General features: G+C 41.3%; 1 protein-coding gene across 2 annotated transcripts in view; it reads left to right on the plus strand.

Moving 5' to 3' along the window:
- Positions 1 to 14,098, plus strand: part of LOC126387380 (FRAS1-related extracellular matrix protein 2-like) — a 75,469-nt gene that overhangs the window by 6,019 nt on the left and 55,352 nt on the right. For both annotated transcript variants that reach the window (XM_050039910.1, XM_050039918.1), the window contains exon 2: positions 2,035 to 2,124. In XM_050039910.1, coding sequence (XP_049895867.1) covers positions 2,035 to 2,124 — 90 coding nt within the window. The remainder of the gene's footprint in view (positions 1 to 2,034; positions 2,125 to 14,098) is intronic.

Raw genomic sequence — 14,098 nt, forward strand, 5'->3', positions numbered from 1 at the left:
TTGTGCGTCTTAAAAATTCATACGGAAACTTGAACCCTCTTGGCAAAAATACATTTCTATACATCAGCGGATAGAGCCAGATGCCACTTGAGCTATGAATTTGTACACGTTTCTCCATGTGTTCATGTCTGTTTATTGATAATGCAAGCAGAGCTGCTGATTGAGGTTTAAAGCAATGCAATCAATGCAGTATTTCATGTCACGCTGAGGCAATTATACGAACAAGTAAGAAAATTCACCTGCTTGTGCCACAGCTTGGTGTAAGCACAGACAGGGGATGAGAACACTGAGTGAAGAGAGAGCTCTTCAGTGTGCAAGAGACGGACACTTCTGACAGCCACTGCGCGGCTGCAGTCTTTGAAAAAAAAAAAAAAAAAAAAGGACACAGATGAGACAAGAGAGCGGCGAGAAAGAGAGGCAAAGGGGCAGAAGAGGGGGCAGAGAGAGCAAGTAAAGTGGAAGAGAGCGCAAAGGAGGCAGGGGGGATGAAGGGGGAGGTGTAGCTGGCATGAGAGAAATAAAGAATGAGGCAAGGGGCGTGAGAGTGAGTGAGAGAGAGCAAACACGCTCGTCAGAGGAATCAGTCAGGTGAAAGAGACAATCCCTCGCTCTTTATTTACTCTTCCCATTTCCAGGGCACATCCCACGAGGCCTTCTCTTTAAATATTTGATGAACAATGTGCCCCTGGTTCACAGTGTTGACTTTTACATCTGCAAGGTCCTGGGGTTCAAGGCTGTGTCACACACTCCAGAGAGCAACCTTTTCTTGCCGCCTTTCCTCTACGATCACATCGATACGCGCCAATGTGAAAAGACGAAGACTAATCTGAAACAGTACTCTTGAAAAAATCAGGATATAATGTATAAATGTAACATAGTTATGCGTTTCTTGTCCGTGTCTCCTTGTTTGAAGGGAGGAAGGAGACGCAGTAATGACAGTAGGCCTCCGAAGAGGTTTAAGATGCGTCCCAGCCAGGAGTCAGGGGTTTATACTTTTATGAACCTCCTTCCTCTGAAATCTATTATTGAAGGTGGTGGTTCGCAGAGGCCAAGCCCTTTCACGGTCTTGATGATTTTTCCTGCACTGTAATAGACATTTCAGGAGAATGATGGAGGGGGAAAAAGGGCAGACAGAAACCCTGTAATTCAGAGAAAAGCTAGGAAAACAGCTGTGGAAGTGTAGGCACCCATTGCAATCCTGCTCTTAACATTCTTACCCTCGTCTGTCATTAAAAGATCCACTGTCACCTGGTTTTTTCGGGGCTGTTGACACAGAGAGCTGGCAGGTTCAGGATTTAAACGTTTTTCTGTTGGTTTAGCTCGAGCTGTCTCGGATTTGAGGTTGCGGCCTTATCGTCCTGGATTACGGATGCATGACTTTGAGAATGCTTCCTCTGGTAGAAAATTGTTCATGCTGAGTGCTGCTGATAAGGAACAGAATCAGTGTGATACTAGAGACCTGCTGTTATTGTAGCTGATATGGTGCTGAAGCAGGACAGCTTCCATCTTTGAACAATTATTCGACAGAGAGAGTGTTTGAACGAGCCATAAAGCCATAATACAACTTCAAAGTGTGTTTGAGGCTTTTTCTGTGCAGCCAGCGTGAAACGTCGAGCAGAGGTTTTTTTTTGTTTTTAATCTTAAAATGCAAATTGTTTCATAAATATATATTTTTAATCTCGACAAGGGCAATTCTCAACATACAGTTTGCAATTTAGCCATCACCTTGCTTTAAGTTGGAGCAAGGTTAAACTTCTCATCATGCCTCATTTCACATTGAAACGACAGTGTAACCCTGCAGTTTAAAATGCAAAGTACTTGCCTTCATTTGCATGTCATTAATTACATTAAACCATTTGTTGATGTTTGCTTGTCTTTTCCCGTTTTTTGTTTGTTGTTCTTTGTTGGTTTTGAGGGTGACAAAGTTCTGTCATATTTGCACAAATTAATTTTTTTTGTGGTTCTTCCAGTGTTGAGTTTCACACCTGTTTTATCACCTGGTGCTAAAAAACTAAAGTTATTTTTCTTTTACAGCCGATATCAACGACCTGAACATCTGCTATGTGTTACGGAACGAAGAAAATGCTACGTCTGATGTCTTCCATTTCTCCGTTGAGGATAACGGTAAGATTTCACCTTTTTATTTCATTTTAACCACATAGACTTAACGCTGTATGAGCAGAAAGGTCCTGAATGTGTAGCAGAATGACATTTCAAAGAAATGTTGATAGATACAAATTGGCTCAGGTGAAGATCAAACCTGTCACTTTTGGGTATAGTATGATCTCTCTAACCTTTAGACTTTCTTTTGGTGACTCCGTAACACTCCTCTTCTCTCAGAGTTTCTACAGTTGTCAGGGTTCGGAGACTCGCAGTTAATCATATTCCAGCTCACAGCGAGTTTAATTTTGTAAATTGTTCCTGGCAGATTTTTACAAACACATCAGTAAAGAATATTTGGATATTTTCAGTTGTTTTCGCTCATAATCACGAGGCTAAATGGAAGCCTTTTCTCTATCAGCTCGAGATGCATGAGGCGACTGATATTTGCACTGACTTCATTTGATTCAGGGTTTGCCTATAAAGAAATCTGCCATTCAGAGCAGCAGTGCAGCTGTGGGTCAGAATATCAATCTTTGATAAATCTGCGTAGGCCGTCGGAGGCTCCTTTGTCTGTAACTGTACACTGCAAATGATGCTACATCGTATTAACTTACTGGGGAACTGATGAGGCTCACAGGTTCATCAAAGATAGCAAAGTAATTTTTGAGGTGCCGAGATTAACACACATCACTTTCACACTTTCATGATTTAATGCGACTGCCTGTGTAATTTGTGAATATGACTGCAGGATATGTCAAGTGGTATTATTTTATTTTCTATCCTGAGCCAAGGCTGATTTATCAGGGCTTTTTTCCCGGCATAGAGAGACTCTTGAGCAAAATGTGTTGAAAATACAAGCTACACAATAAATATTTTAGATCAACATAAAGAAGCACCGAGTTGTTCAGTCTAAACTGTGCTTATGTCAGTATTTTAAAGGGGAAGTGATATTCTTTTCCTTATTTTCTGTCATATATATAATGTTACACAGATGTTCGGATGTTCATATTAGATATGGCCAAATTTTCAGATAATGAGGTAAACATATGTAAAAGTAATTCCTGTGTGCAAAACCTCAGGCTTCAGACTGTTCAGAATACTATCTGTTCCAGGGACAGTATATATCAGTGGTTCCCAGCTGGTGGGTAGTGGTCCAAAAGTGGGTAGCAAGTCCATTTTGAATTGACCGCAAGTGACTCAGGACCGTGTGAAGTTTGTAAAAAATACACTTTATTTTGAAGTACAGTGAATTTCCAGCACAGAGCTTTTATTTTGAAGTGCCGTTTCCTGCTGTAGAATAAGTAACTAACTGACAGCTACTTAACAGAGACAGCAAACTAGCTTGAGGACACGGCCAAACACAAGTATGATGCTGAATACATTAAAATGGGTGGACCTTGAACTAATGACTAAGGAGAAATCTGGACCCCCTGACCACTTGAGAAGCACTGGCCTATATAGTTACATGCTAACATCAGGAAAACATTGTTGATGTTTTTAATTTCTCCCCAATTTTTTTTATTAAATTCCATGTTTGGTTGCAAAAACTGGTTTGGAAGATTTTATTTGTACCGCTATACTCAATTACAGTAATTTCCTGGCTGCAATAACAGTGCCGATATGCCAGCTTTTCCCAAGCGTTCAGCCAGGTCTCACCCTCCTGTGCTGTGACTGGCTGGTACTAACAGTCAGTGCATTGACCTGAAGAGTACTAACCAATCACCGCATGTACAGGTTGGGTTTTAGCCAGTGGCAGCACAGCAGGATGGGACATGGCGAAACACGCTCGGGAAAGAAGTTTGTGCGAGACGCAGAAATACAGAAGAGATACAGAAGAGGTTTTTCGAGAGGGAGGCTGAAAGAGACAGGTGCTAAAATGGAGTGTTTCAGAAAGAGGGTGAATACAGGTGTTCCAGCACAAGCGGTATGAAAAATAGAAAGTGTTTTTTGACCGTTAAAGCATGTAAACATGTTGTGGTAAAAATACAAGTGTGAACCCAAAAAAAATGAGCATAATAGGTGCCCTTTAATTGTTTTCCAGAGGGTTAGGACGACCCTCATACATAGAGCGAAGAAATTAACAACACGCTTTAATTTTCATGTGTAAAATCCTCTGTTGTGACTAATTTGAGATGCATTATGGCCGTCATTCACTTTCTGATTCATGCACATGAAATGGCCTCTAATTTCTCTGCATTTTCGTTCTTTAAGTTGGCTTGCAATGTGCATGAAATTAGAGTCCATTTACCAAGGCAGCGGCTAATTAAGCAATCAGTGACTGAGAATGTAGGAAATTTCTGCGAGTGAAGGAGAGCCTGAGAAGTGGCTGCATTTTTCTGAGATCAGGTGTATCAGTGGGCTGAAAAAAAGAGAGGAAAGCATAAATATTAAGGGGAATGCACTTCAAATTAATAAGGGCTACACAAACAAGACTGGAAGCACAAACAAGTGGGATAAATACCCAAACATACACAAAAGGTTGGCTGTCTTAGTCTTGTTAGAAACGCATGTTTTCCTATGTGTTTTGTCCTTGGGGGGCCACCATAACCAATAATGATTACATATATTCATAGAAAGGTTTGTAAAGCAATGCAAACAAGCACATCACATAAAAAGTAACACATTTAATGTCTAGATTATATATTAAAAGAATAAAGCACACAATAAATGCAACTATAAAACTCTCACAATGTGGTTTAGGTTTAAGTGTCATGACCACGGAGCCACAACTCCCAGTCCACACTTGTGTTTTGAAGCAGTCAGATCACGTGGGTTTGTGGGTTTAGTTGTCACTGGCTTCAGCTCTCTTTTCCTTTCTTACTTTTGGACTGAGCAAGTGGTTAATTACATTTTCTCGGCTCCACCACACCCTTACTGTACGTGTGCAATTGTGCACCTACTGTTTTGTGTGAAAAGTGCTCATTTGCACATACACCGCCCGTGTTTTTGGTGCAATTCTCCCTTAAATGTACGATAAAAAGAAGAGACGAGGTTGTTTTATGCTACAGAATGCATTGTGAACAAGTTGCAAAAGACGCCTATGTCTCTCAGCGTGCTCATTTTCCATCTGTAGGATGAGATATGACAGTATTGTATTAAAGACTTAGCACTCTCAGAACAACTGATGTAGAGACCCGTAAGCCTCCCATCACTGAGGCATTTGATTTAATGGACTTTGCAGAGAAATTCACCGATTCACATTCAGGTGCTCAGCTAAATAACACAGCGCTTCTCAGTGAATCACAGGACGACAATACGTGTCATAAAGTGTCGATTTGATACGCAAAGATCATGAATAACTTTATAGGCTATTTTGCACATCACCAGGGCGAGGTGAATTCTGTATTTGAATGGGACATACCATCCCAGTTTAAAACTCCTGTACGTCTTAACGACATCTAAAAGTTAAATGTGCTCTCCACATTATACAAGAAGAAACTTATGTATTGCACAGTTTTTGTCTGAAAACATGAACTGATTGTTTTGTGAATTAGCCTTAGACTTTATACTGTGGTGCTTATGCACTTAGAGGAAAGTGCTAATGTGTAGAAGAATAACAGTTCCTTTATGCACATGAAAGGAGAAACATTGGCTAATTGATTGTCCATGCTCCTGTAAAGTTCTTTTTTTTTTCACTCTCTGTGTCTGCTCTCGGCAACAGTCTGGTTTGAATAAAAAGGCCCACAGCTTTTAAAAGGAAGTACATGAGTTTATATTATCAGTCCATACTTTTACTGGATCCACTTAAGCGTCCTTCCCTCTCAAGAGAGTTGGTGTTGCAGGTTTCAGAATATAGACTTTGCAAAGACAGGTTTAAAGACAAAAAAGAAAAGAAAGAAAACACTGTTGACGCAGTGTCAAAAGGCAGCACTACAGTGAATCACAGCAGCAGGTACAATAAAGTGCAAAACATCCCTCTCAGTGTCTTCCTCCCTCCCACAATCCCCCGAATCAACTCCTCCATGTTTACAAGCCTCTGTTTCACAGGAAGTGAGCATTATGTGTAACATGACATTAATGTAACACCTATATATACATGTGATAAAAAAACAGATGTGTGCTGGCACACACTCACGCAACTAATCCCACACATGCATGCACAGCAAAGCACAGAGGGGTAGCCGTAGGCTAAGGGGCGCTCTGGCCTCCAGCACAAAGAGGTGTTTGATATTTAAGAGCCCAGGCAGCATTGTGGGTAATGAGAGCCCTGGGCGTCTGAGCTGGGCAGAGCTCCGAGGCAGCCACTGGTAATTATGTGGCCCTATTACAGGCTCATATACAGGGGAAGAGTGGCAGGAAGCACCTTCTGTCACAGGTTAAGACCCGCTGGGATCACTGTAGTTAACTGTAATGGGTTGCAACAAAGCTTGTTTCCCAGGCTTCTCTTTGGCCTTGGGATGTTCAGATGGCAGTCATGATGGAGCAGCGGGAAAAAACCCCCACAAATTATAATAATGAGGTTAATTCAACAATGATGAAGACAAAATACTTTCAAAATGCTTTCACACAAACTAGGTCTGCAACTTTGATGACTGCCTAATTGATAAATCTCATGTCATGACCATGTTCTGTTTTCTGTCACATAAACATATGAAACAAAGATAAGCAAATCCTCTGTTTTGAAAAGCCAGAGCAGCAGAGTGTTAGCTACTTAAACAACCCAGCAATTATCATAATCGTTGTTAATAGCTGTGTCCCCGCCCCCATGATTTTTGTTGTTGGCCATAATTCAATCCATCTAAATGTCAATATATTTTAGTTTAGCTGTGTGCGTCAATTTGAGAATTTATCAGCAGTCAGGTAAAAGTCATGTGAAAATCTGCAGGGATGTGCCAGCAATAAAGAGCAAAAATCTAAGTGTATCTTCATAAATCTGGATCTGCTTGAGGTTACTGTTGGGCGTAGGGTGTCCTGCAGATTTATTCTTGGTTTTAAGGCAAAGATTAGGTTAACAAACAACTTTTTGGGTATGGTTTAGCCAGCTTATCCAAAAAGTGAGGAGACGACTCAATGCAAACTGAGAACTCGCTTTATTTGATGCAGGATGCCCCGAGTTAAAATTAAGGGAGTCCCATGGATAGCTCCTGGCGAAACAAAAGTGCTGTCCACTTCCTGTTTTGGTGGCTTAGTAGCTGATGCACCTCCTTTGTACCGTGAGATCGTACCCAGTGAAGACAGTGAAAACAAGGCTTGTAGGGAGATACTCTAAAACCTGATGGTGTCATACTCCTGTCGTCAATACATTGTGCAGTCATAATGATAAGTTAAAGCACAAAACTTGTATTTCTCTACTTAAAAAGGTCAGTTTATTAACATCACAAAAGCACAGATTTTCACACTGAACTCCAGCAGATAGTTTTGGCTTTATTTCTCCACGTTTTGATATATCTGAGATATCAAAAACCAAAGCTCTCTGCTCCCTGCTAGTTAAAAAAAGCAATATATCATAGAAATAAGTCATTTTCATGTAGTTCCAACGCAAGAGATTTTTTATGTATTTGCACACAGAAAGATCTTTTCTGAGAAGAAAGTACCTGCTGAATCAGACCAGCGGGTTTCGTCTCAACCTCCCCTGCTCATCTGTCTGTTCTATATGTCTCTCCTCCCACTGCAAACGAGGTTGATTGTTACAATAGAAGCCTTTTATCCCGTCCTCAGCGTTCCTTGCACATGAGCAACCCCGACATACCACCCCTTTATCTAGAGTTACAATATATCCTCTTTAAAACACCCCCTGTTGCTTCTGTATCCCTGTTTTATCCATGTCTCACTGCACACAGTACACGTTACATACATTTTTTGGTCTTCACAAATCCCTCTTGGATTTAAGAATACAAATGGTGTGTGACTTTTTCCTTGTTAGTGTTAGAAGACGAATCATCACCCCAGACTTCACTGCAAGGACACCAGTTCTTTATCGTCACTTTTGTTTGTGCGGGATGTGTGATTGGGCGTGGATAGGCTTTTTTTCTTTTTTCTCCCCCCCCAATAAAAGCAGTACCAGCACTTCAGATAAAATGACCTCCTCATGTTGCCCTCTTCTGTGTTGAATGATAAGCGCGGCAAATTATTTATAAGCACGCAGACTTTCTTTTCTAATGGATGAAAGAAACCAGTCGCTGAAAAGGAAATAAATGAGTCAATTTTAAAACAGCTTCTATAATATCTTTGGAACGCTTTAACTCAATAGCAGAATGACTCACAGAGTTTGATTATGTCTTGGCTGAGACGTTTGAAGCCATCCAATGAATGTAAATGGGATAATCCGGTTTTAGATTGCTGGATTCCCTGGAATTTCTTGAAATTGAAGGAGCTGTCTTTAAAGTTGAAACTCATTGTACTATAACTTTACCTGATCCTCTTTTAATACATCTCACCTGCTTTGGAAGGTGATTTGAAAGAACCTAAAAACAAACAATCACAAGCTTAAAGTGACTGTCACCACGGCCACAAATGGAGGTTAATCCCTTGACCTTTTTTGTTGTTGTCAAGCTGTCCAGCAAAGTTTACTGATCAAGGCAGAATTACAAGGTAATACATCAGCATGCAGCACAGACTGACACACACAGACACACATACACACACTAACACGTCCCCTGGCTTTAGGAGAGGATTCTCTTTATCTGTCTGCATTCAGGAATTTACTGTCACTCACTTCTCCAAGGGGCCAAACTCTCCTATCTTTATCCTCTTCATCTCTCCCTTCTCACACTGTCAGTCTTAGATCTTGTTGGATGTGTTTTATTCATTTTCCATTCTTTTACACCGCTCAGCACCCATGTTCATTATATATTTCATTCTTTAGTGTTATTTTTGTCTGTCTCGCCGCCTATCAATGTCCTCTTTTTTCTCTCGAGGTACAGTCTTAATATTTTGCCCTCCTGTCTCGCTGAGTTTAATCGCAAAGCACGCTGCGGTTTATTGTGCCGACTGTCGACTCTGTCTCAGGCATCAGGATTCGGTTTTACTGTCACACCCTCGCTGTCTTTTCCTGCTGTCTGCACCCGCCTGCCGTGTTTGTCTGTCAGCGCCGGCGCTGATGGATCTCTCTGTTGTAGGCTTACAGCACATTCTGCAGTTGTGAATGTCGCTCGCGATGATCTGCATCTCATTAGAGCGCCGAGATGAGAGTGTGAGACTTGTTGAGGAGATTTTTCATCATGTTAATGATCTTTGATTCTGTATCTCCTCTGCGCTTGACAGCCGACGCTTGACATGTAAACACACGAGCATGACCAAACACCCTCTAATCTTAAGAATAAACAAAAAAAAAATGGATCTTTTAAACATTTGTTTTGCTACTGAAATGTTCTGATTTACATTTTTGGCTATAAGAACGCATTGCTCCCAATTATCCACATTCTTTTTTCTGATCTTTAGTTTTTCTGTTACCTTTTTTTTCACACAATTTTTTAAGCACTTTTTTAAATCTAATTTTCACCCTGTCCTTCCTCCTCCTTGTACGGCGCATGATTTTCTCTATACAAACAGTAGGAAAGTTACAATTCAGCTCACATAAAATCTCTTTATGGCCTTCGTAAGTCATCCTCATTGTCTTTCTTTCCTGCTATATCATTTTTAATCTATCTTAATAGACCTCTAATTTATATCTGAGTCATGTGACCATAACAATGTAAAGTGATGCATTTTTCTGTTCATGTTGCAGTAGAAAAATACACAATGCTACGGAGCTGTTGTGAACTCTGCCTTCTTTTTTGTATTATGAAACCCCCTCTAATAAAAACCATATATCTCAAAGTAAACACTTAGAAAGCCACTGATGTAAAAAGGAACATTTTCTGGCAAAGTAAAATTTGGTTTTAAGGAGTTGGAGGGGATAAAGCAGGGAAATGAGAGCAGAGGGAGAAAATAAGGGGGAAGGAGTAACCAGAGATTTCAGTAGCTAGTTTATCATCTCCGTGCTTAGACACAGTTTGCTCTCAGGAGTGCCAGTAACCGTCCTGAGATACATTAAACTCATCCTTCTGTTAAATATTATATTGGTGGCATGGGGAGACTTGTGCTGAAGCTGGAGCGATAGGCGTGCTGGAGTTGTGCCTCTGTGATGAGCACGAAAAAAATCCTGCAGAGCAAGTGCTTTTAGGAGTTATCATTCGTCTGACAGACAGCACGCACACACACACAGACGTACAGGCGTTTACAGGCGTGTGTGTGCGTGTGTGTGTGTGTGTGTGTGTGTGTGCACACGCATGCACAACTGCAGACGCACACATACACCTCAAGGAAGCATCCATTTCTTTGTCCCCAAGCCTTTTCCCTTTAAGCTACGCCCAGGGTCGTATACGGCTGTCTTTGTAGACATCAGTGAAAAACCTCACGGTTATTAAGTGTATCACAAGAACTTCAAAGGGATGAGGATTCTCTTCCCCAGATGTCAGTTTCTCATGGTTTCATGTGCAGGGTCGCTTAAGGTGTTTCAGCAGCACAGTCATGCCTGATGGCTATTGAATTTAGGGAGGAAACATTATTCTGTTGCATGCAACTTTTATCTCTTAAGGTGGCTGAGGGGGGGGGTTATGTACGTGCCCTTCACTTCCTGTGTTGCCTAAAGGCACACACACATGCACAATCACGTATACAGTGTATAATACACCACATTCGTCCTTCCATTTGGTTTGGCTTGACGCCCTGTGAAGTGATTGATCAAACGCAGTGGCTAGTGGAAGTAATTACCTACATACATGTAAAGCGGCAGTCCAGACAGTCAAAATGCACTTGATCCTGGTAAATTAACAACAAAGAGAGCTCACACACATTGGTTTCAACTCGCCCTCGAGTTGAGCAGCATTTTAAATACTTGTGTTTGCCCAGGGCCACGAATTCCTGGTCAGCCTACTGATATCTCACCACACCTCAGGAGGTTTCCGCTATCATGCTGAATGCCTTGGGCAAAGTGTAAATGTAGTGGGATACACACATGAAATACGCACACACACACACGCAGACACTAATGGCTGCTAAAAGACCTGTAAAATGGCCTGATTTCAGTCTGATATACGCACGGACACACACACACACACACACACACACACACACACACACATGCTCCTTGTAGAAGAAACAGCTGAGTACAGAACCCATCACAAACTTTATGATCCTCTTTGCCACTAGTTGCACACATGCCAAGCCTTCCAATGTTTGTACAGTGACTGCCACACATCTGTCAGGATAAACTAAAAGGTATTGAAACATCCTGAGGGGGAGTGAGATATTTGTATTTTTCTCAACCATCACAATTTATGTAGAGAGGTACTCCTGTCAGATGGATGGTGCGTGGGCTCCTATTACTACAAGAATACTGCTGCTAGTCTATTTTAGCAGAGTGTCACAGCACTTCACATGCTACATGCTTTGTAAAAAGGAACTTGTTGCCAACTGAATAAATAGCAGATTTAGCGATTACTCCCTAGTCCAATGTTTCTCAAAAGTTTTCCATGGTGAGAGAGAGATCATCGGGTTTGTTGGTTGCCAGTTGCACTGGGAGTTGGGGACTCGTATACAAAGAAGTACAGAAGGCAGATGGAGACGTAACAGTGAAGGAAGGGCACCACCGCCAGCAGCAGAATAAATGTACTGAGCAGCAGACGGCATCGCCTCGCTGTGAAACATTTCCTTTGATTTGGGGTGTGAAGTCTCAGACATGCACACACATACACAGACAGTTGAAACTCAAGAAAGTGAAGACAGCCCTGATTTTTTAGGACTGAAACGAAGCCTTTAATCTCTCATTTGTTTTCGATCAAAAAATAAAGTCAGATAAAAAAAAAAATGTCATTTTAACAGCGTTGGCTGTGACGGTACATGCTCCAGCAGTCTCTTTTATCAAAAACACTACAGTCCACCACAAAGAGAGGTGACCTCATACAGAATAGGCATTCTCTCTTCATATTTCACTACCACACACACTTCACTACCACACATACACACACACACACACACACACACATTTACACTTGCTTCACACATCCCCAAAACTTGTGAATGATAGTTCCACCTTTAAGTGTGTGTACTCCACATAAATGGGAGTTATGTTTATTGGACAACTGTGAGTCTCTGTTGGAATTTCAAAAAGCATCTGACCTGAAGATTTAATGTGGCAATTTTGAAATTGCAGTCGCTGTCAGGTTGCAGAATGAGTGCTCTATCCATATTTGCTGTGTGCAATGGGTGGCTATTGACAGACTGTATAATGTATTTATCGCCTGAAGATTTCAGTCCTATTTCTTTATCATGCCAAGAAGGAAAATAATTGTGTGGCTGTGCAATATGTTTGAAGTTGATGCTATTAAAAGGAACACTATGCAGGATTTTTGTGATACAAAGTAATCCCTCTCAGTCCTCACTTATGACCCACTAGAAGTGTGCGGTGGTGCATTTATCTGCAGAGACTCTGCCCTCTGCCTGTATTTTCTTATTATTCCTCTGTTCCGGTGATAGCCTTGGCTGGAGACATTAAGTTTTCAGGTTTGGCAAAAACATCCACTTTGACTCAGCAATGAACAGATTTAATTGTGGTGGTCAAACGTCAAAGGTCAAGGTCACTGTGGCCTCATTTGTCTCATTCTCATTAATGCTGTTTCCAAGAAACCCTTAAGGGAACTTCTTCAAATTTGGCATCAACGTCCACTTGGACTTTTGTTGTTGTTGTTGTTGTGGTTGGGCCATTCCTGGGCACAGTGCATGGGTAAGGTTGGGACTGTATGAAAACGTAACAATCAGGTGTCAGACTGTAAGTAGTATGCATCCAAGAGAAAGCCAAGGAAATCGCAGACAAATGTCTGGGGAATCTGGGGTTGGCTTTCAATTCCCCCCCCCACCACCACCACCACCACCCAGCAAAATTAAGCAAAACCAGTGCCTAAAAGAGTTTGAGAGTTAACAAAAACGAACCACAATGGTGGAAAAAAACAGACGTGATAATCAATGTTATATCAAATATGATATGCAATTAGAAGTAGGATTGCACATGATCGACAAAATGATATTGGACTACATAGACAAGTGATCATGATATTGAAGAATACTATTGCATACAATAACCTACAAAATAGCAGAGCTACAAATACCAGTAAAGTGGTCATAATAGTGATGAGGTTGGTTGGTGTTATAATGGTAGTTTCTGCTACATGCCAAGAAAAGCCTAGTTCTTGCTAGGCTGTTATACAGTATGAGAATCATTATCTGTAACACATTTTTTTGTGTAAACTCTGTCTTGTCCGTTTGCTCACAAACTGTCTCGTGTCAGTTCAAGGGGCACCCAAATGCAGACTAACAGGCCAGTCGAGGTTAGCGAAAAGCGAGCTTTAATACAGCCCATAAAAAACATCCAGATACAGCAGGTTACTGAAAGTCCAAATGAAAGCAGAAAAAAAAAACTAAACTGAAAACCAACCCAGAAAAATACGATGAACTCAGGTAAAAAAAAATCCAAACACAAGACATCAGGCAGGATACGGAGCATGGACAACATCAAGAACACACGGACGAGCACAGGATGAACACAGGCAAGAATACAGAAATGCCCACAGACGAACTAACAAAGAACAAAAGGAAACACACAGGTATATATACACAGAAAACCAATCACAAGAACGAGACACAGCTGAGGGGTATTCCAAGTAGGAGGTTCAACAAACTCTGAGTCTAATCCTGAGCTGACTTACCCTGAGCTGGGAAACTCTGAGTATCTGGTTCCAGAACAGCTGATTTGAATTAGTTCAATCAACTCTGAGTAGGTACACCTTGAGTTAAGCAAGTGCACAACCACAATAAAAAGCCATCATCAGTGGAGCCCTGATACCTCGATTCATCATGACAACCGGAGAGAAAAAGCGATCAACAACACCGCTGAAGCTGCCAAGGAGAGAGAGGCGGCATATGAAATTTAGCAAGCAGGATCCTCTTTGACAGGATGCTGCCTTAGTGGATAGAGCAGGCATCACATATATGTGGCTTTTGCCGCAGTGGCCCGGGT

This window comes from Epinephelus moara, chromosome 3 (assembly GCF_006386435.1).
Source record: "Epinephelus moara isolate mb chromosome 3, YSFRI_EMoa_1.0, whole genome shotgun sequence".
NCBI classification, from domain to species: domain Eukaryota; kingdom Metazoa; phylum Chordata; class Actinopteri; order Perciformes; family Serranidae; genus Epinephelus; species Epinephelus moara.